The sequence below is a fragment of the Oncorhynchus mykiss genome, chromosome 10 (genome assembly GCF_013265735.2).
Source record: "Oncorhynchus mykiss isolate Arlee chromosome 10, USDA_OmykA_1.1, whole genome shotgun sequence".
In the NCBI taxonomy this organism is placed as follows: domain Eukaryota; kingdom Metazoa; phylum Chordata; class Actinopteri; order Salmoniformes; family Salmonidae; genus Oncorhynchus; species Oncorhynchus mykiss.
Window position 1 is genome coordinate 5769533 of NC_048574.1, and position 27469 is coordinate 5797001.

A 27469-nucleotide genomic window follows, 5' to 3' on the forward strand; every position below is an offset into this window, starting at 1 on the left:
TGCAGGGGTTTCCTTTCACCAGCAGGATCCGGACATTTTAAAGGTTAAGGAGGTGGACTTTGTGGCCTTTATAGCTGTGGTAAATAACGCACTGCCGAGGTGGAGAGAAGGTGGACTTTGTGTCTTTTTATAGCTGTGGTAATTAATGGCACTGCCAAGGTGGAGAAGAGGTCCAGGAAGATAGAAATCATAGTGATTGCAGCGGAGCGGTTCCCAGGGCTGAAAGATTTCTCAGGGAAGGATTAACAAGGTGGACTTTGGTCTTTATAGCTGTGGTAATTAATGGCACCGCCAAGGTGGAGAAGAGGTCCAGGAAGATAGAAATCATAGTGATTGCAGCGGAGCGGTTCCCAGGGCTGAAAGATTTCTCAGCGAAGGAGTCACATGCAATATTGTCACAAGACGTACCATCCCTCTCAGGTTCTAGAGCCTGAGAAGTGAGATCTGGAGAATTAAAAGAAGGAAGGAAGGAAGTGGGAGTTTTGTTTGCTTTGGCAATGTACTATTTTTATTAGGATGGATTAAGTTAGTTTCACTAATACATATGGATTTATTTACGACATTATTTTATTTAAATGTTTTGGTTTTCAAACTGTCCAGTTGGTGGCGGCAGTACACCTTTTGGGGTGTTGTCTGCCATAAAACGCACAGAAGAAGGAGGCAAGGAGAAATAGAAACCAACCATAACAAGCCGATTTGCGCAAGAATACGAACGTGTTGCTTGTCATAGCTAGAATATTTATCATCCGATATGATTATTTAGTACCACACGGAGGCTCTATGACTGTAGTGGCACTTTGATGACTTGTGATTGGCCGACAAGCTACACGCGCCACTCTGGGCGATTCTTGTTGAGCAGTAGAGAACATATTAACAACATATTATCCACAACTCTGTCCATCGCTGTTGTAATCGACAGTGAAACCAAAATGTACCCAAACGGGAGATTTATACGATGGAGGATTCTCCAATTCTGGTTGATCAATCCCACCACTCACCATCTACAGAGTTCCCGGCTGCACCTCACAAAAGGAGCGTTTCAAATCCGTCAGTTAACATTCACATTTTGATTACAATGTGCGCATAAATTGTAGTTGTTTTAACAGAATAACCTACAATGTTTTTTCAGCTTTACTCACGAGGCAGTGGCATTCAACGCAGCGTAGGCATGGCGTTTTTATTATTTTTAAAATGTTTTTAGTATTCATTCAGGTTCACAGTGCGGACCGAACAGTGTTCCCCATGTCGAACGGTTTGGTAGGTATACCTGTACCGTTACAGCCCTATCCTACTATACTGACACAACCAGGTTAACTGAACTAAAGAAAAATGCAAGTGTTCACATAACAGCGCAACACAACTCCAAACACGACAGATAAACTGCATAGCCCTCTAGGCTTTATGAATATAAGCCAAATGTACTTATAGAACGGAATGAGATGTAAGACCTCGTCAGTTCTACCAGCTAATGTGAGATTTTTAGAATACAAAACATTTGAGGACACAATTTAAAGGCCTATGTATTTTCATCGTTTTGTTCAGTGTACAATATGACCACAAGGCTGGCCATCTTTTCCCCTCTATCTGGCTTCCCTCCCCCTGGTCTAAATTCAAGTTTGATTATTTGTCATAAACATGGAGCACAGTGCAATGAAATGCTTACTTCACCTCTCTGCAATGCAACAATAGAAAAAGTAAGTAGCTTAATAATTAAAATAATTATTTCAATTTAATAATGGGCAGTTCTTTTTATTTTTATTTTATTTAACCTTTATTTAACCAGGTAGGCCAGTTGAGAACACCTTTATTTAACCAGGTAGGCCAGTTGTGAACACCTTTATTTAACCAGGTAGACCAGTTGAGAACAAGTTCTCATTTACAACTGTGACCTGGCCAAGATAAAGCAAAGCAGTGCGACAAAAACAACAACACAGAGTTACACATAAACAAACGTACAGTCAATAACACAATAGAAAAATCTATGTACAGTGTGTAAATGTAGAAGAGTAGGGAGGTAAGGCAATAAATAGGCCATGGAGGCAAAATAATTACAATTTAGCATTAACACTGGAGTGATAGATGTGCAGACGGTGATGTGCAAGTAGAGATACTGGGGTGCAAAAGAGCAAGAGGATAAATAACAATATGGGGATGAGGTAGCTGGGTGGGCTATTTACAGATGGGCTGTGTACAGGTACAGTGATCGGTAAGCTGCTCTGACAGCTGACACTTAAAGTTAGAGAGGGAGATATAAGACTCTAGCTTCAGTGATTTTTGCTATTCATTCCAGTCATTGGCAGCAGAGAACTGGAAGGAAAGACGGCCAAAGGAAGTGTTGGCTTTGGGAAGGACCAGTGAGCTGAGATAAGGCAGGGCTTTACCAAGCAAAGACTAATAGATGACCTGGAGCCAGTGGGTTTGGCGATGGATATGCAGTGAGGGCCAGCCAACGAAAGCAGACAGGTCGCAGTGTTGGGAAGTATATGGGGCTTTGGTGACAAAACGGATGGCACTGTGATAGACTACATCCAGTTTGCTGAGGCGAGTGTTGGAGGCTATTTTGTAAATGACATCGCCGAAGTCAAGGATCGGTAGGATAGTCAGTTTTACGAGGGTATGTTTGGCAGCATGAGTGAAGGAGGCTTTGTTGTGAAATAGGAAGCCAATTCTAGATTTAATTTTGGATTGGAGATGCTTAATATGAGTCTGGAAGGAGAGTTTACAGTCTAATCAGACACCTAGGTATTTGTAGTTGTCCACATATTATAAGTCAGAACTGTCCAGAGCAGTGATGCTAGTCGGGCGGGTGCAGGCAACAATCGATTGAAGAGCATGCATTTAGTTTTACTAGCATTTAAAAGCAGTTGGAGGCCATGGAAGGAGAGTTGTATGTCATTGAAGCTCGTTTGGAGGTTTGTTAACACAGTATCCAATGAAGGGCCAGATGTATACAGAATGGTGTCATCTGCGTGGAGGTGGATCAGAGAATCACCAGCAGCAAGAGCGACATCATTGATGTATACAGAGAAAAGAGTCGGCCCGAGAATTGAACCCTGTGGCACCCCCATAGAGACTGCCAGAGGTCCGGACAACAGCCCTTCGATTTGACACATGGAACTCTATCTGAGAAGTAGTTGGTGAACCAGGCGAGGCATTCATTTGAGAAACCAAGGCGGTTGAGTCTGCCGATAAGAATATGTTGATTGACGGAGTCTAAAGCCTTGGCCAGGTCGATGAAGACGGCTGCACAGTACTGTCTTTTATCGAGTGATTGACAGAGTCAAAAGCCAAGTTTCTGCAGGGGGTGCTGAGCTGTTGGCCGGGGTAGGGGTAGCCAGGTGGAAAGCATGGCCAGCCGTAGAAAAAAATGCTTGTTGAAATGATCGATTATCGTAGATTTATCGGTGGTGACAGAGTTTCCTAGCCTCAGTGCAGCTGGCAGCTGGGAGGAGGTGCTCTTATTCTCCATGGACTTTACAGTGTCCCAAAACTTTTTGGAATTAGTGCTACAGGATGGAAATTTCTGTTTGAAAAATCTAGCTCTAGCTTTCCTAACTGACTGAGTATATTGGTTCCTGACTTCCTTGAAAAGTTGTGTATCGCAGGGGCTATTCAATGCTAATGCAGAACGCCTCAAATAGTTACAAAGCCTATATGGAAATAACAGACATGAGCCAATCATGTTTACTTGTAGAATGAGAAGTTAAGACCTATGATTCAGTTAATTTCATCAGTTCTACCACCCAAAGTGCTAATTTAATAAGGGATAAATATGTTGTAGTAAAGTTCAGCTTCAGTCCACAGGAGGGCACTGTGTCACTGTCAGAAGATATGTGCTTCAGTCAGAAAAACATTTGCTCATCTCTTCATTTTTACTTTTTTTATTTAGCTAGCTACAGAAACTAAACCCATCCAATACAATCGCTGGAAATAACTACTTTTCCTAATTTCATGACTTATATAAACATTCTTAGCTTTCCCATTCACTAAATATACTGTTAAATAACTCAGACTCGCTTAGGATACTGAGCGCTAACTTATTAGCATTAGCCTACCCTTATGCTGATGGAGTCTAGTTAGCTACCGCCAAACCTGTGGCTCTGTTTCTGCACTCTGACTTTCTGGCTGTTCTACCGCATTCATTACTGCCTCAAACCCGCTCACTTTATTTGCCTTTCGGAAGAAATTCTGGAGTATCCATATTTGCTGTGTTGAGGCATTTTACTGAGTGATGGGATTGACATCTAACCGGTGCTGTAGGGGTGGGGTCAAGGGACGGGAGCGGTCCACTGCGTTGTGAAATCTCTACCAATCACAGCAGACACTGAGTCACACCAGGGGCTTCTTGCAGTGTCTGCTACTGCCTAGCAAAGTATATTGGATTGTTTATTTTAGTCATTAAAATGTGCATAGCGCAAGTGATGTGTGGTTATGAAAACTCAGACTGAAATGTATATACTTTTTAAATAATATTGATAATAATAATAACATCAAAAGGGTCGGGCTGAACCAAAAACATCCAGGGCTGAAGCCCCGGAAGCCCAGGCCTAATGGCGCCACTGGCCAACATACTTCGTCTGGTCAAGATACATGTACATTTTATATAAAGCATGCCTTGCATTGAATGCCGGCCTATCAGAGTTGAATTTAAATACATCCTGAATTAACTGTTTAGATTTTTTCTGTGTCAGGTGTGACGTGTCAGAGAAGAGATCGGACAACAAGGCATCAATAGAATCTATTAATTTCAATGCTACAGAGGATTCTCAGATATTAACAGGCATTGGTTTGAAAAGCATTTGGTGGCAGCCAGGTAAACAAAACCAAAAGATGGCTAACAGGGTTATAAAACCACTCGCCACTTAAACACAGAATGAGGAAAATAAAACAGGCAGTGCAAATGTGGATATTAAAAGTTTACAATGTTTGTGTGCTTTGTTCAATAATACATTTTGTGGATAAATTAAACAGTTTATGCCCTTTTTTTATACAGTGTTCTGATCTCCTTTTACAATCTCTTTCTCCTGCTTAATCCTGGTCCTTTCATCTTTCTCTCGCTGTCTATTGTGTTCCATTAATTGTAGTCTTTCCTTCTCGAGCTCCTGTCTTCGTTCTTCTTCCATCTTTTGTTCTGTTTCCAGTCTCACGTTCTTAGCAAGGAGTTGGTTGTAATCGTTTTCAGTCGTCTTTCCATTCTTCACTTTCTTTTTTTCCGTTTTGGCTTGATTGAGGTCTTTCTCTGCCTTGTCCGCTCGGTTTTTTGATTTATCGCTTCCCATTCTCTTGTTGATCTTGTAGGTCTCTGACTTTCTTAGAGATGAGATATGAAAATAACCAAAAACAGACAGTGAATGCTTTTGCTCCCGGAAACAGTATTTTTTTTACTGTATATTTGGTACTGTTTCCTGAAAAAAATGTGTGTGTCTGCTTCGACTACATTTGTTTTATATATAAAAGTGTTCTTAGGCTCCGTAGAAGCCTAAAGGTATTTGTGATCAAACATGCATCTCAACACTGACCCACCAGCATGACTAAACAGGATGGTCAAACAAGGCTAATTTTGTAATTTCTTGAAATACCTTGAGACAATATAACTGCCACCAGCCTCTGTTTCTACTCTAGAAACACTGTAAATAAACATTTGTAAATAATGTATTCTTAATTGATTTTCCAAGTTAAATAAAGTTTGTAGAAGAAAAAAATTATGGTGACAATCTATTTCCTCATCTGTCTGTTCAAGTGAAATGATGCTGGGAGTGTAAAGTAGTAATGTTGTCTTCCTCTGAATCTCTTTCCAAGTTGTGGATAATAATACGACGTGATTGAGTTCAAGTGCTTTTGAAGTCGCAATAATGCGTCAGTAAATTATAACATAAAGATCACTCAATTTGTTTAATTATGTTCACTGCATCAGGGATAGCATACACAAATGTTTCAGCTTTTACAGCCTTCTTCGGTGTTTAGGTACAACTTTATTCTAATTCAAAACAACATTTGTAAAGAACCGATGAGCAGCAGGTGCTTCTAATCAGGGTTGCCACTCATCTGCCAATCAGGGATGTGGCTTCTGTGGTCTACCTGAAAACAAGTTACAATCACAAAGAAATACAGAATTATAGGGTATGGGGGCTGGCCTGATGGGCAATTCACAAATCAAATCGCCCCACTCATGTCAATTCATGAAAAAAAGCCCACCACAAAGGACATTATGCAAAGCCGTTAAGAAATATGTTGGGCAACTCAAATTATATGCTAAGTCTGATATGGACAGTGTTCTTGTATAGCAGTCTAAATGTGGGGAAATCTAAGTCTTCATTTAAACCGTGTGGAGATACATAATGTCATTTATTTATCCACGTGGCTTCTCATTGTAGTAATTTATCGTCATGGTCACCTATACTTGGTGGATGAACGTTTTTGATCCCGACGCAACGCAATTCATTAATAGAATGATTGTTCTATAAAGTGTCTCTCAACTAGCGAGGTGATATCTTGACGTCTAATAGTGGATTTATGTTCTCCAATACGTACTTTCAAGGCGCGCGATGTTTTGCCAAACTATTTCTCATTACAAGAACACTAACATATAAATAACTCATTTAGTTGTGGAAGTTATACATGACTTTATCTCATAGGTCCTAGAAGTCTGAGGGCATACAACGTTAGAACGTTTCCTTATGGCGCTACAAGAGGTACAAGATCTACAGGGGAATCATCCTTTAATGAATGTCTCTTTTCTCTCTCTGACCACATCGGATTGAACTAATGTTTGATAGATTTATTGATCGTTTATATGTGAATAAAGGTGGCTTCTGGAAGGCAGAATGTTGATTAACAACAGACTTGATGCCATTACTGCTTTCAAAATAAGCAAAATAAATGTTTATTTGTTTGTAAATGTTATAAAGCAATGTATAGATTCAAAAGATGGTTAAAACTATAATGCAGATATCATGGACTGTCAGTCCTGGCATCTAGAGCACTTTAGAATTTGAGAGAGATTACATTTCCCAAGCCCCATCCCTCAGCTGTGGACCACAATAACTGGAGAACTGACAATGTTATTTCTCAAAGATCAATTCAAGTTAGAATCTACATTTGGTGAAACAGGCCTTTGATATTGTTTCAGTGATGCAACGGAGGAGAGGAGCGTCCGTTTCTGGTATTTTTTGTTGTTGCATTGATATCCGATGGGGAAAAAGTGTTCTTTGTTTAAAGTAACTTATTCGTTGTTGTAATATCCCAAACGGACGTGCCAGTTTCACCAAATACGGATTGTAGCTTTAATGATTGCCCAGTAAAGGTTTTGCTAAGCAACCATTTGGGTCTACCGTTGAAATGAAATAAGGGTTAGTAGCCTACCTTAAGTCAACGAAGTTTAATGGATGTCAACCAGACAAAATTACAAGTAGATGTTCGAAATAGGAGCCAGGTATACAACATACGTATATGTGTCTCTACCAAGATGTACAGTGCCTTGCGAAAGTATTCGGCCCCCTTGAACTTTGCGACCTTTTGCCACATTTCAGGCTTCAAACATAAAGATATAAAACTGTATTTTTTTGTGAAGAATCAACAACAAGTGGGACACAATCATGAAGTGGAACGACATTTATTGGATATTTAACACTTTTTAAACAAATCAAAAACTGAAAAATTGGGCGTGCAAAATTATTCAGCCCCCTTAAGTTAATACTTTGTAGCGCCACCTTTTGCTGCGATTACAGCTGTAAGTCGCTTGGGGTATGTCTCTATCAGTTTTGCACATCGAGAGACTGACATTTTTTCCCATTCCTACTTGCAAAACAGCTCGAGCTCAGTGAGGTTGGATGGAGAGCATTTGTGAACAGCAGTTTTCAGTTCTTTCCACAGATTCTCGATTGGATTCAGGTCTGGACTTTGACTTGGCCATTCTAACACCTGGATATGTTTATTTTTGAACCATTCCATTGTAGATTTTGCTTTATGTTTTGGATCATTGTCTTGTTGGAAGACAAATCTCCGTCCCAGTCTCAGGTCTTTTGCAGACTCCATCAGGTTTTCTTCCAGAATGGTCCTGTATTTGGCTCCATCCATCTTCCCATCCATTTTAACCATCTTCCCTGTCCCTGCTGAAGAAAAGCAGGCCCAAACCATGATGCTGCCACCACTATGTTTGACAGTGGGGATGGTGTGTTCAGCTGTGTTGCTTTTACGCCAAACATAACGTTTTGCATTGTTGCCAAAAAGTTCAATTTTGGTTTCATCTGACCAGAGCACCTTCTTCCACATGTTTGGTGTGTCTCCCAAGTGGCTTGTGGCAAACTTTAAACAACACTTTTTATGGATATCTTTAAGAAATGGCTTTCTTCTTGCCACTCTTCCATAAAGGCCAGATTTGTGCAATATACAACTGATTGTTGTCCTATGGACAGAGTCTCCCACCTCAGCTGTAGATCTCTGCAGTTCATCCATAGTGATCATGGGCCTCTTGGCTGCATCTCTGATCAGTCTTCTCCTTGTATGAGCTGAAAGTTTAGAGGGACGGCCAGGTCTTGGTAGATTTGCAGTGGTCTGATACTCCTTCCATTTCAATATTATCGCTTGCACAGTGCTCCTTGGGATGTTTAAAGCTTGGGAAATCTTTTTGTATCCAAATCCGGCTTTAAACTTCTTCACAACAGTATCTCGGACCTGCCTGGTGTGTTCCTTGTTCTTCATGATGCTCTCTGCGCTTTTAACGGACCTCTGAGACTATCACAGTGCAGGTGCATTTATACAGAGACTTGATTACACACAGGTGGATTGTATTTATCATCATTAGTCATTTAGGTCCACATTGGATCATTCAGAGATCCTCACTGAACTTCTGGAGAGAGTTTGCTGCACTGAAAGTAAAGTTTTCAGTTTTTGATTTGTTAAAAAAGTTTGAAATATCCAATAAATGTCGTTCCACTTCATGATTGTGTCCCACTTGTTGTTGATTCTTCACAAAAAAATACAGTTTTAAATCTTTATGTTTGAAGCCTGAAATGTGGCAAAAGGTCGCAAAGTTCAAGGGGGCCGAATACTTTCGCAAGGCACTGTATTTAACATAAAAACATCTCTATATTTAGTATTTTGATCGTCAACAAGATTTATTTGAGCTACAGTCAGCACCATTTTAATTGCCATAGTAACAACTGACTCCAGGGAGTCACTGGCAGGAATCAGCTGTGGTATTGAGTTGTCGCGCGGAGAGTGAATTGAAGAGCGTGATGTTAGGTGAAGACAACGAAGATGACAACAAGTAGTAATTCAAACACAAACTGAATAGCGCTGTACGAATTGGCTCCAACAACAATTGGAAGCTAACATCGGCCTACCCAAGGACCCACAACTTTTGAAGAAATGGCTTCATGTCCTGAAGAGAAGTACGTTTTCTGCTGTTTTCACCCGATTTGTCCAACTTATCACCTCTAAAATGTCAATAAACCACTCTAAAGAGAATAAATATGTCTCATTACACACAGTGCATTCAGAAAGTATTCAGACCCCTTGACTTTTTCCACATTTTGTTATGTTACAGCCTTATTCTAAAATTGATTAAATTAAATAAAACCAATCAAGTTGTAGAAACATCCCAAAGATGATAAATGGAAACAGGGTAAACCTGAGCTCAATTTCGAGTCTCATAGCAAATGGTCTGAATTTCTTACGTAAATAAGGTATTTCTGTTTTTTAATAAATAAAAATAACTTTTTGCTTTGTCGTTATGGGGTATTGTGTGTATATTAGGTACATTTAAAAAAATAATTTAAAAAATTGAAAAAGGCTGTAAGGTAACAAAATGTGGAAAAAGTCAAGGGGTCTGAATACTTTCCAAATGCACTGTACTGATGGAAATAAGATAAACGCTGGATGGGGTTACATAATTAAAGGAAAGAGCGGAGACATTAGCAGAGCCAGAGGCTCAGCACAAGTAGGAGAAGTAGAGGCCCTGTTAGAAGCAACAAGATTGTCACCGCTGTTGAAAGGAGAGGACCAAGGTGCAGCGTGGTGAGCGTACATTTTATTTATTCTATCAAAATGACGCCGAACAAAAAACAATAAACACTACAAAACCAAACCGTGAAGCTCAAAGGCTTTGTGCCCTAAACAAAGTCAACTTCCCACAAACACAGGTGGAAAAAAGGGATACCTAAGTATGGTTCTCAATCAGAGACAACGATAGACAGCTGCCTCTGATTGAGAACCACACCCGGCCAAACACAAAGAAATACACAACACAGAAAATAGAATACCCACCCCAACTCACGCCCTGACCAAACCAAAATAGAGACACAAAAAGGATCTCTGAGGTCAGGGCGTGAAAAAGATGTACAGAAAATAGTGACGGATTCTAAATATGTACAGGAAATAGTATTTGAAGATATTCCATTGTAGGGGATGAATAGAGGAATTACTAGGGCCACATGGGAAAAAAATAGCAGGTATACTAAAATCGGGGGATTATATAATAGTGCATGTTAAGGCCCACCAAAAGGGCACATGGACAGAGGACCAAGAGATGGCAAGGGGGAAGTTTGTTTAATGATGGGAGGTGGTGGATAAATAGATCCCAGAGGAAAAAGACTTGTACCTCAAGAATGTTTATTTTACCTTTATTTAACGTGGCAAGCCAGTTAAGAACAAATTCTTATTGACAATGGTAGCCTAGGAACAGTGGGTATAACTGCCTTGTTCAGAACTACACATTTTTGCCCTGTCAGCTCGGGGATTCAATCTAGCAATCTTTCGGTTACTGGGCCAACGCTCTAACCTCTAGGCTTTCTGCCGCTCCAGTGTATGTGCAGAGGGAGTGTTGACCCAGCTGTTGAGGTACAAAAAGGAGACAAGTCACATAGAAGCCAATGTGATGAGCCATGCATCAGGGGAACACTACTTATTTTCATTACATTGGGTACGTAATGAGTTCTAGTGTGACGTTTGTCAGGAGTAATGTGGTCTCCAGGATTATTAACAAAGAGTACGGTCCTATGGGGAAGTCTCTGCATGTACACTTAGGTTAATACGTTTTTTAAAATTGTGATTTGACGCATGCACAGGCTTCACTGTGACTAGGCCAACACACCAGGCTACCAGTGAAGGGCTTAAAGGAATCCTGGTAGATGCGTTCAGTGACCTAGAGGTGCCAAAAATAAAGTTGGGATAAGGGATCCCTGGAATCCTTACAAAAAGAAAACATTTGAATGGGGAGAGCAGAGGTCGGACGCTGACGCAAAAGGATTGGATGAGTAGTTAAAAGTTTTTTGCTTTCGTTTGCTTTTGCTGTAGGGTCCTGCTTGTTTTGTGTGGGGCATTAAAACAGGGATAAAATATACAAATATTGCGCAAGGAAATTATATGTGTACGCTAAACAAAACCGTAGAAACGATTTACTAAAGGAGGAACGCACAACTAAAATAGGTATATAATGTGATGTATCAGACGCTATGAGTCGAGTACAGCTGGTGAGTTTAATAGTGCAATGAACATGGAGCTATACAAGACAAAGCGAGAGTAGGGTCTGGACATGAAACATAGTTCCATTCCCCAGGCAGTATTGATTCTAAGGGAGTGACAGATACAAAGGAGATAATCAGTGAAGTTGATGGAGTCCAGGTGTATCTCATAATGAGGCACAGGTGCGCATAACGATGTTGCCTGGTGTGCATAATGATGGTTGTCAGAGCCAGTGATTAGTAAACCGGCAACGTCGAGTGCCGCAGAGGTGGAGCAGGACCAGGAGAAGACGTGACAAGGTGAGTGCTCAGGTTTAGGAGGACAGGTAATTAAAGGATGAGAAGAGCTAAATAAATGGTTAGAAAGACTAGAATTGGAAAATAGTGGTGACTTGTTTGACCATACATGTCCGAATAAGACAGGGTCAGCAGATTCATCGCTGCAACTTAGGGAGGAAATTAATGTGGTAGCGAATAAGTGTACAACAGGGTTTCTATGGGAACAAGAGCAAGAGGCTAACATGATAACTAGGGCCTACTACACTGGTGGAGGAAAGGTCATAGAGGTTGCAGGCAGTTTAGTAAACATGTTAAAAACCAAAGATACACCCTCCTGAATGTTCATGACAAACAACAGATGTATGGAATGGGTCACAAGGTTAGGAATCGTATGAAAGACACTAATAATTCACCGGGGACAGTATCTGGTGTAAAAGACTGTTCTCATAATGTGTAGAAACCAGGGTCTAGCCTGGTTTCAAACTGCAACCATCTCGACCCTGGTACCTCAGAATAAAAACGTCAACTCATGCTATGGAATGCGGTCTTGTTAAGATTTATCACCCAAGGCATCATAAATCTTCTGTTAGCATTAAGCCCCCAGAAGCCCTTCTCAATAGAACACACACAGATGACAGTGTTCTAAGAACCCTCTTCTGTTGCATAAAACAATCATTAAATGCAATAACAGTATTTATAACATAATCTTGTAATTTCTCTTACAAAAGGATAATCGCAGTGGTGGAAAAAGTACCCAATTGTCATACTTGGGTAAAAGATACCTTAATACAAAATTACTCGAGTAGAAGGGAAAGTCACGTGGTTAAATATTACTTGAGTTAAAGTCAAAGTATTTGGTTTGAAATATACTTAAGTATATTTTAGCAACTACATTTACCTTTGATACTTAAGTATCAAAAGTATAAATATTTTCATATTCCTTATATTAAGCAAACCAGATGGCACAATTTTCTTGATTTAAAAAAAATGTCTGAATAGCCAAGGGCACACTCCAACACTCAGACATCATTTACAAATGAAGCATTTGTGTTTGGTGAGTCCGCCAGATCAGAGGCAGTAGAAATGTTCTTGATAAGTGTGTGAACAGATCACCAGATAGTGCAATCTCTATTGCACTCCACACTGTCCTTTCCCACCAGGACAAAATAAACACCTGTGTGAGAATGCTATTCATTGACTACAGCCCAGCGTTCAACAACATAGTGCCCTCAAAGCTCATCAATAAGCAAAGGACCCTGGGACTAATCACCTCCCTCTGCAACTAGATCCTGGACTTCCTGACAGGCTGCCCCCAGGTGGTAAGGGTAGGTAGCAACACACCCGCCACGCTGATCCTCAACACAGGGGCCCCTCAGGGGTGCGTGTTAAGTCCTCTCCTGTACTCCCTGTTCACTCATACCTGCACGGCCAGGCACGACTCCAACACCATCATTAAGTTTGCCGATGACACAACAGCGGTAGGCCTGATCACCGACAAAGATGAGACAGCCTACAGGGAGGAGGTCAGAGAATGGGCGTGTGGTGCCAGGACAACAAACACTCCCTCAATGTGATCAAGACAAAGGACATTGCAAAAATCAGAAACTTTCTGTCCAAAAATAACGCAGAAAAATGAATCCATGCTTTTGTTACTTCGTGTTGGAATTGCTTAATGGTTGTGTTAGTGTATTGTTATGATTGGGGTCTACTGGTTTATTATTTGCTAATGAAATGGACTGCTTATTCTTTAACATTTGAAGCTGTGTGTGACTGCTGTTCCTGTCGGTGCTCTCTTTCAGCATTGTGTTGAAATAGCCGGAGTGCCGCGACTCTTTTCTTTCCGCTGACTCGCAGTAATTGTCCGTGGTCCTTAATCAGTAGTTAGGTCTATGTGTGGTTGGATTTATCCCGCCACTGTGTGACTGTGACTGTTGACTTATGGAACTGTTTCTGTGAAACGATGCACGGCTTTTTGGCCTTATATATCACAGTGAATTAATGCATTTCTAATGGGTTATAGAGTAGCCTAAACAACGCAATTGTAATATGGCTATTTGTCCTGGCTTTGTTCCCCTGTGATTTACACGCACTTTTACTGTTGACGTGTCACTGTTCTGTCCATGTGCTGTCTCTGTGTGAGCTGCAGCCCGAAGCACAGCTCAGACCTGTTTGATTTTGTCATAAAAAAAAGCATTGCTTCTCCTGCACTGGAGTCTGAAATAGAATGGTCCGATTACACAATATAATGTCAGGCGCATTACAAGGGAACACTAGGATTTAGAACCCCAGCTAACTGTAACTGTAAATCGCCAAATTGCCATTGTTGCATCACTGGCAGGAGAGTAGCTCCAAGTATGAGAATGAGTTTATGGCAGGGGATGAAATAACTTTAGTTAGGGAGCAAATAAACCTACTGAAGCCGTTCATGTTTGAGGCGATCGTTGCCCCAGATCAGAGTTTGATCTCGTAGCAGTAACAACACAGATATGCCGCCTGAAACACCTCAGCTAGAGGGTCGGAGTAGCGGTGACACAACCTGGTGTGAGTGCGGATACTGACAGATAATGGATAGGGAGTATGAGTTTGTGAGTTGTAGAGAGATGGTGGCGATACAGTACAATATCCCAGTCGATGGTGGCTGTTTTACATCCAGTCAGAGGTTCCTGTCAATCTGTCTGGATGGCACAGTATTGGACTAATACTTATGAAGGACTTCCTGGCAGAAGAAGTTACTCGACCAGCCAGCAGCAGGTATGCCAGTTAAATAATAGCTGAAATGTTGGTTGATTATGAATTGTTTAAAGCTAAAATCATTAGTGGGTGTGTGCTCAATATATATAGAATCATTAACCTATGACGATAATTATCATAAGCTCAGTTTGACGCGATGGTAACGCATTGGCCTCTTGATTAGATGCCGAAGTTGGAATCGCAGACAGCATCATGATTCATTAAATCTCATTCTAACCCATGATGGGGCGTGCTCAACATGAATACAATAAGATTTAGTTTCGTTATCAGACTTATTTTTCTTATGATTTTGTTTGCCGAGCATACAGGCTGGTTATCGCTAGTTCACCCTGCTATGGGCACAAGGGAGAATTGGACGAGGAGTACGGCGTGTCGTCCCTGCGTGTGTCGTTTCTTCCATAAGGAGAACATACCTAGAAGCAAGTGGCATTTACATTGACTTTGAGCTGGAATAAAACCAGTTAATTTATTAAATCTAGCCTGCTGTATTATTTTCAAGACATGGGCCTAATGTCTGTGTAAAAATAGTATTCGTTAGCTTGTCCACAATAATAAACAGGTTCAAGGGTACCAAAATAAAACTACTCTCAACACGTACTAACCCCCTGTCCCTGTTGCTATAGTGACTTCAACTAGCTTTGACTGCCATCTATTGGAAAGGAAAGGTAACTACACGGGGAAACCAGAGTCAAAGGAGACTTTAATAATATTTGCCAATTAGCAGATGTCTTTATCCAAAGTGAACTGGGTTACATGGTAGTGGAAATCGATCATAGAAACAGGATTAAAAAAGACATAGTAAATTACAGGGTTATTAAGGTGTTTTTACAAGTTCCAATGAAACAAGAAGAGGATTCACATGAGAGGATTGTGATTGCAAGTCTTGGCCTCATGTACAATATCAAAGCAACAGTAGCTTACCTTATAGCTTACCTTACAATCAGCAGTTGCTACATCCATTTTTGTACCTAATGATATGTAACCATAGATTCTAGAAGAATGTAACTTATAAATGCTTCATTCGTACCCGAACAGAACCCAAAATATAAGCTTGTTTTACTCCAATATTTGTAAACATTGGAAATGTAAACAAACACAATATAGCCTCAAAGCCACAATCAACAGCTTGATCCACTGAATGGGAAGAAGTTGTGCCGTGCTGCATAAGGAAACTGGTTCTCTGATCCACACCCATTTTTTGTTGTTTTGAATGTGCATATCTGTATCCCCAGTCATGTGAAATCCATAGATTAGAGCCTATTTTATTTATTTCAGTTGTCTGATTTCCTTATATGAACTGTAACTCAGTAAAGTCTGAAATTGTTGCATGTTGCGTTTATATTTTGGTTCAGTATATTTCTATGGCTGGTTGCAACTGTCTGTTTGCCTTTTGCAGATTTCAAAATACAATCCTGACAAAATGTAGTTTGGAAAGCAAATGTCTACCGCTGAAAAGAGAAGACTAATCTATATGTTAAAACAATACAAAAAATGTAAAAGAAATCTACTCCAAATTTCTAGCTAACAGCAGCACTGTTTTTCAAAGTCGCTCATCTTGAGATGGACTATTGCCACAGCAAGCACAATGGCCATCACTGTGGGTAGTCTATGGCTTCATCTCCACCATTAGGTGAGTCAGTGTGCATTATTATTTAAAAAAAAATGTTAAACCCTGGGCCTATGATTTCTTAATCCGGCCCTGTTCACGGGCTGAACTAGAACCGATAATTACAAAAACACAATAATTATTATTTAATGTTAACTTTAGACAAAAAAACAGTTTATGAATTGTTTGATTTCAGATTCAAATCAAATAAACGAGGAGCGAACCTTCACTATTTTATTATCTTGTCTTGAAAAAAAAAAAAATAATTGACCAAAAAATCCACAGACCTCTGTGTCCTCATATGTAGTTAAGGCCATGCTTCTATACGCTATAGTCTATGCTACACAATTTCACACAGTCGACTCTGTCCAATACAACTTTAACTCATTACCTTGACTCGTTCTCTGTCCAATCTAACGTGACCCTGCTGTAAATCAAGCAGACAGATGATCAACACCAATCAGCTGCTAGGGATGTTAGATCTAATATGGACCACGGCACGATGGACTTCATCAGGTTAAAGACCATCAATTCTGGTTTTAAGTATCAGGTTAAGACTATATCAGTTAGACACATTTGATTTTGTAATCCAATACAGTTTGGATTTGTGTGCCCATGAAAACTATATTCACACCGTAACATAAGGAAACGCTAAATGTTAAGTAAGCCTAGTCACAGTGCATTTCCAAACTCTCCATACAAAAGAAATGTCCGAGCAACATCCAGGATTCTTACCGGGATCAAGTTCAATGTCTCATTTAACTGATAAATGCTTAATATATGATAGAACAACAAACACGGCCATGAATGCAAGGTAAGAAATGTGATGTTTTATGTCACATGATATTGAACAAATTTGTCAAGACACCAACCATGAAAAAGGGTTAAACAGAGTTGGTTAAATTAACTTGTGAATTTTATTGAATGTTTCTTATATCAAATACTTATCATCAACAGCTGTATCTGTGAGTTGTCCACCGCAGGAAATCCTCACTGGTACTCTAGTTTATAGAATGACCCTTAGGCAATGTCAGAGGTGTTACTGTGTTGTAGCTGTAAAATCAACAAGCGTTTCCCGTCGTTATACTGATCTCATTAGTAGAAATCTCATGAAACCGGCTGACAAGGTTGAACATAGGAATGTGTGTTGTAATACACAGTACACCTCCATTAGGATGATATCCATCCTTATTCTTTCATTTAATGATGTTCAATGTGTCATTATTTCTATATAGTCTACATTTTCTCCTTCTGAACTTCTAACACCAGTAGGATGGGTGTGGCTTTGTGACAATGACCACAAGAACAGCCACTCAGAGAGTTGATGCAGTTACACCTCTCACATTGCATGAACAAAGACAATGATTTTCTATAGAGTTCTGATTTAATCTAGGACCTCATTTTTGTTCAGTTACCTTGGGGTGGACAACATAAGGCTTTACACAAGGCTAAGAGTTGTAATACAAAGCCAATGAACCACACATCTCAGTTGGCTCTAATCAGTAAACACAAACGTTCCCAACATTGGGAAGCTTAATGTTCAAATGGAGACAACATTTTTTATTTCCAGATAATGTTAGCAGGACAACATTCCATGACTGACTTATGTTGGAACCCCCCTGCCATCCATCCTATTTTTCCTTCAGGAATTTTCGCTCATTTGGGAGTACATCTTCTCCTTTTTTAATCTTATCCAGAATCGTAAACTCTCCCTTCATTTTCTTCAACTCTACGATCCGATCCTCGAAGCCTGGCTTGCGTTCGTCCCCCTCTGTGCGAATGAGTATGTCAATATACTCCATAGTGGAGAGAGAGCTTGGCTTCAGGGCAACATCATTAAGTCTCTTGAGACAGTCAGAAGACTTCTTGATCAAATTCATCAGTGCGTCCTCGATCATATGAAACTCATCCTCAAGCTTATCCAGAATCTCCTTGGTTTCCATAGATTTGCCCCAAGCCTTCATGAAGTTGTCCTTCAGTTGTTGGATAGTCTTTTTCTCAGTCTTTGTTTCATATGTCAACAAGACTTGTTCCCTGTCGTGGTCATTGGAAGAGCATTTTTCTGGACATATGGTACAGTTGCCATCATCATCCATCACAGCACAACTTTTAATGTCATCCTCCATTGGAAGGAAACAGCAGGTGTGACATGTGAAATTGCATATCTTGCAGTTTGTCGCAAAGTCCTGGGCTAATTTGCTTCTCTTCACCTGCAGCACATTTACCTCAGTCTCAAAATGTTGGTTCTGTTTCATGTTCTCATCCTCGTTCTCCAGACACTGTTTGAAGCTTTTGATCACACTTAGCTTTGACAGACCTGCTGTGATCTGAGGGGTCAGACGTGTAATGGTCTTCTCCAGAAGCTCACGTTCTTCCAGAACTTTCTTTGTCAGGGTCAGATCTTTACTCTCAATGCTTTCCAGTGCTTGGAAAAATTTCTTCATCTCCTTGAAAGTTGACCTCCATTGCTCTGGACACTGGGCCTTATGATCATCATCAGAATCATCCTCTTCAGAGCTGCTCTCCGCCTCCTTTGAGAACAGAAATGAACTGTTGAACTTGAAATGGGTTGGTAGCCCCTTCTTGTCTTTCTTACAGGGCAGATTTATAGCGTTGATGGCCTCTAGCACCGGTATGTGCTTCCCATCAACAAATGTCACAAGCATCAGGATGTTTTCAGCAACATCCTTTCCAAAGATGGACAGGATGGAATCAAAGATGTATCTCTGGGAAGGACTGAGACGAACAAGTGGTGCCTGCACTACCAAGCAGACAGCATCAATGTGATCAATCCCTAAAGGGTTACACAAGAAATCCTTCAACATCTGGATGAGCAATTTATCATGAGCCATTCCTCTGGTGTCTCCGAACCCTGGTGTGTCAATGACAGTCAGAGAATAAGGAATCTGAAAGCCTGGCTGGTTGTAGAGCTCGTATGATGTCACAACCACAGTCTGGCTCTCAGCCTGGGACCTGTTGGTCACCTCATGGATGAGCTTAAAGCGGTAACAGTCTTCCCACTTTACCCCGAGGATGTAATTTATCATGGCATTGACCAGAGTTGTTTTTCCTGCACCTGTGGCCCCCAGAAGCAATATCACCTTGTTATTCCCTTGCTCAACTTTCCTCCCAAATGTGTACTGGTCAAAACTGTCACTTACACTCAACTTCTGTTCCAGATTCAGCCAATGGATTGAGGGTTTGCCCTTTTCCACCTTCTGGGATTTTGTGAGGAATTCCTGACTTTTTGCTCCTGTTGATTTGCTTGTCTTCGGTTGGGCATCAGAGACCCTAAGGGTAGTCAGCACAGTCTCAGGACTGGGTAGACTATTCCCTGCTTTGCCACAGTTAGCAGAGACTCTGATGCTGTATGCAGTGTCAGCCTCTAGTCCTTCCAGTGTACTCTCTCTAGTGGTGGTTTTGATGGTGTGCCACATCTGATTGTCTATAGCCTTTACACTCTTTCTGTATTCTACCACATAACCAATGACTTCAACATCATCTCCCGCCTTGGTAGGAATGTCCCAGTTCACTCTGATACTTCCCGATTCTATCCTCTTCTCTGCGGGTGGTCCAGGGGGGCTACATGGGCGGGTCCTGACGTATTCTGTCCAGTCACTGGAGAGGCTCACACCAGGTCTACACACCGCCTTGCAGCTAAAGCAGTACTTTTTGTATGGGTCCAAACGACTGATGGTGACCTGGTTAGTTGTAGCATCAGATTTGACCTCGGTCCACTCAGAGTCAGCCTGCTCAGCCTGGTACAAAACCTGGTACGACTCCACAGAGGTAACACCAAGGTTGGGAGGGTTGACTTGCAAGTGTACACAGTCATGCTCCAGACTCTTGATGGTGAGAACACCTGGCTTTGATGGCAGCTCAAACTGTGGACTCAAAAGTGTCCCTCTTTCATAGACATGGATGGAGGAAGCGGTGAGGAATTTGTTTGGAATTGATGCAATACAGAATGCAAGATTTTCTCTGTCTTTGTTAGACTCTTTGAAGTCTAGGAACAGATTTATGGTTTGCCTGGTTAGGGTCGTTACCTCCCCCGAGCGAAACCACTTTTCTGCCGCAGTCTTCCCGGCTGCGTTGGGGTTGTAAGGTATCAGTGAAAAATCACTCTTAGATTCTTCCAGCAAGAAGTTCTCCAGGACTACCACATACTCTTCTTTCTCCTTCAAAAAGGATAATGCAAAACACACTACATAATCATTAGCTTTATCAAGCACTAATCCATCCAATTCACTGCTTGAGTACACAACTTGTACCTCTTTCATTATGTCAAGGTAAGAGCTGACAACATTCATCTCTCTCTCTCTGTCGTCCAGGTATGTGATCATGAGGTCATTCTGGAATGGAGAACGTTCTTTGCTGTTGAGCATTTTGATCAGCTCTTCCTCCTCCATTCCTCCTCCTCTTATGTTGGGAAGAACCTTGCAGAGACCTTTCTGGAACACCTGCTTGTACTCTGAGCACAAGTCCCTGAACTTGTTGAGCTTGGCTTTGAATTCAGGGAACTTGATAGCCATTTCTTCTTTCATCATGTCCTGGCATTGTACATCAGTATTGTCCAGTCCGTCTAAGAGTCGCTGTGCGCGACGCACCTGGCTAACACTGATCTGCCTGACTAGCTGGGCAGCTGCAGAGTCCAGGTTCTTGAGAGGATAGAGCCAGACAGTCATGGGCACAGCATGTTCTCCGTTCTCCCCTAGCAGACGTGGCAGGCCAGCATACACCTTGATGGCATCTTCAAATGTGACAGGGTTGTTTTCTAGTGCAAAATCACCATGGAAGGTGCAGTTGAATTTATTGGCCTCTCTCTTCTCTTCGTCACTCATCTCCAAATTTCCCTGCCCTTCTATTGATATGAGAGGAATCTTTTTTATTGTAGCCTGCAGGTTTCCCTGGATGTCCTGGTGGTTTTCTCCTGAGGAAACCTCTTGGTCAAAAACGAAGAAGGCCGAGGCTCCGTAGTGCAGGGCAGTCACCACATGGGTTGAAGAGCCCTCTTGGTAGACATTACAGTGTTTCACATTTCCTGCCCCCAGGTGGTCCATGGTCAACTGCTCGAAGCGAGTGGTGGTACGGTACTGCAGAGAAACCCTAGACTGACGCTTTGAGGTCTTTTTGTCATGTAGGAATTCAGCAGAACCCTTCACACTGACTAAGCCACCAAGAAAACTAGCCTCAAGAGATGCAGACACATTCAAAGCTTCTGACTTGGCTTCACTTGAGTCTGAAGCAATGATTTTGAAGTCGGTGTTCGGTTGTGGACGGACGTTGATGTGTTTCTTCAGCTTCTCAGAATCCCAGAGAGTGATACCTGCAGTTTAAAGAGAATGACCAAAGAACATTTATTGTGAAATTTATACTCCAACGTGTACATGTGTGAATATTTCTATATGTAAACATGGTTTCATTCAAATAACTAATTGAAGGTAAATATTTAACTCAAAGTAAATATTCTAGGTGTCAACCCATAGTTAGAAAACCTACACCTCCTACCCTCAGAAGTAAAGAATGCTCTGTAGCACCATTTGAACCAGTCTGGAAAGGGGTTCTATCTGGAGCTTCTTTCAGGTCAAATAGAACCTTTGTTCCAAATAAAGGGTGCTATTTGGAATCAGAAAGAGTTCTATCTAGAATGTTCCCCTACAGGGACAAATGGTGCCACATACAATCATTAAAAAAGTGCCATCTTTGCCATTGACAGCATTACTACTATATGAACACTTCAAAAACAACCTGCAAACATCACTCTTTTGTCCCAAGTGCATCCTGTAGCTTTTCTTACTCTGTGGTAACCATAGAGATGTATCAGAAAGCTAATCTCTTTCTGCAATGGCAGATTCAGTGACAGCCTCATTTAGTGCCCAAAAGCCTGTTTTAGCATGGGCAGCTCCATTTAGGACTTTCACCATTTGAAGTAGTCAACTGGGAGATACTTCCTTTGGGTTAAGGAAGGATTACATAATTCAATATGGGTCCTCAAGATGGATCGGACAGAATATAAATCCCTGCCACCTGGTGATGTTAGCATAGGGCTAACTTATGCCATGCTATCTGATGGGACCAGCTACAATTTAGCATTCTGTCACGTGCAAGTAAATCAACTATTTTAATTAGCTGAGACGCATTTTGAGCTGGAGAAACTGTTTCAATGTAAATGGTTGCTTCTGTTCACAATTATGGCTCCAATGTCTTCAACTGCTATGAGTGTATTAGCAGTTAGTAAATAAACTGTAAAGGTGCAGACCACCACCTACTGTGTGGAGTGTGTATAGTCTGAACAAGTATAAAGCCAAGGTTGGTGATTTACTGACATCTGCAGTTATAGATTGTCTGTTCAGAAGTGCAATTCATTGGCTGACCCCTCCTGTTGATTGTTCCTAAACCCATAGAAACTACTTTAAAATGGTGAAAGCCCTCAATGGTGTTCCCCGTGCTGGATCAGCGTGCCCTCTATCCAACTCAATGGTGGAAACACTGTCAATGAATTTAAGATGATGCCTACTGATTACCTCCAAACCAAAGAGGAATAGTTTCTTGTACCTGGAATGAGGACATCTCTACGACAGTCATATAGCATCCCCAGCTGGAAGGGTCGGCCCAGAACGGCTAGCTCGATGGTCTCCAAGTCAGACATGACTCAGTGTTCTGAAAACATATCAGAACTGGGGTTACTTCAGCAGCCCCGGTATTACAACCTTTCAACAGATAATTTGGCCGTCAAACATAAAATCGTTGTTTTTTTGCTCATTGCCCAGGCAATTTTCTGTGTAAAATATCACTGATACAGTATGTTGTGCAAACATTTGCAATGAGATTTAAGAGTTGACTTAAGTAATGCACCAATTGTAAAATAAAAACAAGAAATTACAATTGTGAATAGAAAATACAGAAGTTTCTCTATCCTCTGCATTTGTTGTTCAGCAAAACAGCAGCCACACCTTAGCTTTCTGATGAGGCTGGAAACCCTCAAATTCATAGACAGCTCTCGGACTGAGTCCATGATATTCACAGGATCGTTTTGAAAATGTATTTAAAAGCTTTATATATTTATGTTCAAGCCGCTTGTAAATAATGGAGAAATAAAACCGTACATCATCGTCTAAATAGAAGATCTCAAATTATACAACTACAAGCCACACTAAAACATCACACTAACATGGGGCGTTTCTAGGATTTGAAGGTATTGGGTCCTTAGCCCAAAGCAAGTAAATGTTCGCAAAAAAATAAAAATTCAGCCGCTAAATGCATGAATTTGGTGCACTGTGAGATGACCATTGATATTTCAGGTAACTTGCACCTGTCGTGTCTTTGGCTCTGCCGGATTAAGTGATATGACATGCTATTCTATAAAATCCTTTCTCCGTAATTAATATTACCTGATTGAGCTAACCATGTAAATGTAATTAACTAGAGAGTCGGGGCACCACGAAATAATATTTATAGAGCTGTTATCTTCTGAATAAACTCTTAAAGAACTAGTAATATGTACATCAATAGCAGTCAATATTAATCGTCACCTTAATTCAGTCTCATCTGAAAGTTGTAAATTCTTGGTTATCTTCACGAACCCTGGCTAACAAGTTGAATCAGCAATACAAAATTGGGTTTAAGTATTTATTTACTAAATACCTAACTAATCACACAGAATGAATTATACCTTGATGACAAATTACGTCATAGCGGAAAACGTCCCTAGTGGACAGAACAGATTTGACAGCTGGTTACACAAAAGAAAAGGGTCTGGGTTTGAGTGAAAGAGTGGGAGGACTGAGGGACAAAGGGAAGAAGCTGTGCTATCGTAAATATAGTATCTTACTAAGCTTCTAAATTCTAAATTACTGTTCTAAATTACTGTTCTAACCTCTCCACCTCATTCACTACTCAACCTGATCGCTTTTTGACTCTCTTTCAGAAGAAATTCTGAACAGCCACATTTTCTGTGTTATGTTGAGACATTTTACTGAGTGATGGAATTAACTAACCGGTGATGTAGGGGTGGGGACAAGGGATGGGAGCGGTCCACTGTTGTTAAATCTCTACCAATCACAGCAGACTGAGTCACATCAGGGGCTTCTTGCTACTACCTAGCATATATAGTGATTGTTTATTTTAGTCATTCAAATGTGCATAGCACAACTGATGTGTGGTTATGGAAACTCATACCAGACTGGAATGTAAAAAATACCTTAAAAATGGTAGAGGCTGGACCACTAACATTCAGGGCTGAAGCCCCGGAAGCCCAGACCTAATGACGCCACTGGCTAACATACTGGGTATGGATACATGTTTATAGAAAACATGCCTTGCATTGAATGCCGGCCTATAAGAGAGTTGAATGTAAATACTGATTGGAAATAAATCCTGAATAAACTGTTTGAAAAAGCATTTGGTGACAGCAGCCAGGTAAACATAACCAAAGATTACTAACAGGGTTATTAAACCACTAAGTCATTTGTGTGAACTATCCCTTTAAGCACATCATTTGTGGAAAATAAAACAGGCAGTGCAATTGTGGATATTAAAAGTTTAATGATTTTGTGCTTTGTCCAATTCACTTTGTGTATAAATTAAACGTTTTATGCCTGTCTCTTAATATTTGCATACATTTTTCTGATCTCCTTTTGCATTTTCTTTTTCCAGCTGAATCCTTGTCTTTTCATATTGCATTTTTCTGATCTCCTTTTTACATTTGCTTTTTTCCGCTTCACTCATCCTTTCATCTTTCTCTCGCTGTCTATTAATTTCAGTATTTTCTTCTCCAGTCGCTGCCTACGTTTTTCTTCCATCTTTAGTTCTGTTTCCATTCTCACGTTCTTAGCAAGGAGCTGCCCGTCATTCTCTTCGGTCCTCTTTTCCTTCTCCGCTTTCTGTTTATCAGTTCTGGCTTGATCGCGGTCTCTCTCTGCCTTATCCACTCGTTATTTACATTATTTTATTCCTCCACCCATTCTCTTGTTGATCTTGTAGGTTTGACTTGCTTAGAGATTAGATATGAAAATACCCCAAAACAGACAGTGAATGCTACAGTAATATTGTACCGTTTCCTGAATGTGTTCCTGTGTAACAGTATAATTTTAGACGGTCCCCTCGCCCATACCCGGGCGCGAACTAGGGACCTTCTGCACACATCAACAGTCACCCTCGAAGCATCGCTCCACAAAATCCGCGGCCCTTGCAGAGCCAAGGTCTCAGAGCAAGTGACGTCACTGATTGAAACGCTATTTAGCGCCCACGCTAACTAAGCTAGCCGTTTCACATCCGTTACACTTGCTTCACAATTTGTTTTTGACAAATGTGTGTTCTTAGGCTCAGTAGAAGCTATTGAGGCATTAGTGATCAAAAACACATCTCAACTCTGACCCATCAGCATGACTTAACAGGATGGTCAAACAAGGTTAACTTTTTCATGTTACTTTAATAACTTACTACAATATAACTGCCACCAGCCTCAGTTTCTAATCTAGAAACCCTGAATAAAAATGTGTAAATCATTTGTTCATAATTGACTTGCCTAGTTAGTGTCAATGAAATAGAAAATGTTGGTTTGTGAAAATCTATTTTCTCATCTGTCTGTTCAAGTGAAATGGTGCTTGGAGTGTAAAGTAGTAGTCATGCTGTCTTCCTCTGAATCTCTTTCCATGTCGGGGAAGGTGTAAATACCACATGATAGAGTTCAAGTGCTTTAGAAGTCCCAATAATTATTCAGTACATCAAGCTACTTAGGTAGCTTCAGTAAATTACCGCATAAAGCTTACTTCATCATTTTATGTTTAATTATTTTTACTGCATCAGGGATAGTGTACAGATTTTCCGGCTTTACAGCCTTCTTCAGTGTGTAGATACACGTTTATTTTAATTCAAAACATTTGTAAAGTAACAGCAGCGGGTGCTTCTAGTCAGCGTTGCTGCTCATCTGCCCTTCTGGGATGTGGCTTTTCTGGTCTACCTGTATACAAATATAGAATTATAGGTTTTGCGCAGCGGAGCGGGCACCTCACATCAATTCATGAAATAGCCCACTACAAAGGACGTCAGTTAAAGCCATGCATACTGTACATTTGTTAGGCCAACTCAAACTAACTCAAAAAGTCTGAAATGAACAGCGTTCTTGTATAACAGGGAAGGACTGGCTTTGCGTCGGGATCGAACAAGTTCATCCACCACGCAGAGGTGACTCACAACAATTTACTCCAAAGAGAAGCCATGTGGCTATATAAAGGTTTTGCTAAGCAACAATTTAAGGGTTAGTAGCCTACCTTAAGTCAACGAAGCTTGCCGATGGCTGTCAACCAGACAGAAATCACAAGTAGATGTTCAGAGTAGAAGCCAAATACAGCACATACTTCAGAATGTATGGGATGTTTCTCTACCCAGATGTAGCCTGGCGTCTGACAACCTGTTTTATAGACCAAATCACAGAGTTTCTAAACCCAGAGGCGCAGCATAGCTCGATTTCCAGGAACGGTTGTGAAACAGACTAAACAGAACATGCCGGGGTTTGGAGCTTGAGAAATCAATGAGAGAAGTGAAAATATCTACCTCAGTTGTTAATTTTCTCGAAATCAAAAGGCAAAACCTAGATTCGAGCTAGTTTCTTAAGTAGTTGAACATGTTATTTCGCCAACCTCGTGAAAGTGATAGACTGACACGTTTTAATTTTCGTCAAAAACACGTTTATATCGAAAGACTGACGTTGATTTGAATGCCTGCACATGCGCAATTCGGCGCAAGATGACCAGTAGACCCGATGACTTGCTTCTACGCCTGAGTTTTGCTAATCGGGGATTTGAATTGGATAATCATTTTCAGCTTATCTTCATACTGTACTGTCTTTGACCAAATCTCTCTTTCTTGTAACACATGTGACCAACCCACCCCGACACTCTTCTTGGAAATCACGTGACTGAATGTAAGCATCTAGCTGCAGTCCGAATACAAAGGATGCATCCCAAACACGTAAAAAAACACCCTCTCCCCTCAAATTAAGTGGACACATCAAATCTATTTGTCACATACATGTGTTAAGCATATGCTATTGCGGGTGTAGAGAAATGGGTTGTTTTTACACGGTCAGCCATAGTAGTACAGCGCCCCTGGAGCAAATAAGGGTTAAGTGCCTTGCTCAAGGGCACATCGACTGATTTTCACCTTGTCGGCTCGGGTAATCAAACCAGCAACTGTTCGGTTACTGGCCCAATGGTCTTACCGCTAGGCTACCTGCCGCCCTGATGACATATGATGAGTTGATACTTGCAGGGCAATGGGCGAGGTAAGAAGGAAATACATTTTAAATTGTCCCCGCCCAGAAATGTGTTCGTCCCACGGTTGTGTTTTCAGTCATCATGGAACCACCGGT

The 27469-nt window shown here is 40.9% G+C and overlaps 2 protein-coding genes across 2 annotated transcripts in view; one reads left to right on the forward strand and one right to left on the reverse strand.

The window, feature by feature from the left end:
- Nucleotides 1–27469, forward strand: part of LOC110533272 (stonustoxin subunit alpha-like) — an 83991-nt gene that overhangs the window by 39607 nt on the left and 16915 nt on the right. The gene's annotated exons all lie outside the window — the stretch shown is intronic.
- LOC110533271 lies at nt 16898–26743 on the reverse strand. Its single transcript, XM_021617355.2, has 3 exons — nt 26370–26743; nt 22654–22758; nt 16898–21424 (listed from the first exon to the last, which is right to left on the reverse strand). Exons 2-3 carry the CDS (start codon nt 22745–22747, stop codon nt 17730–17732), a joined length of 3789 nt encoding a protein of 1262 aa, XP_021473030.2. The 5' UTR covers nt 22748–22758; nt 26370–26743; the 3' UTR covers nt 16898–17729.

Excerpts from the sequence above, each read along its gene's own strand:
- LOC110533271 (XM_021617355.2), bottom strand. The coding sequence starts at position 22,747 with ATGTCTGACTTGGAGACCATCGAGCTAGCCGTTCTGGGCCGACCCTTC. Across the intron at positions 21,425-22,653 it reads TAGAGATGTCCTCATTCCAG|GTATCACTCTCTGGGATTCT; the intron begins GTACAAGAAACT and ends TTTAAACTGCAG.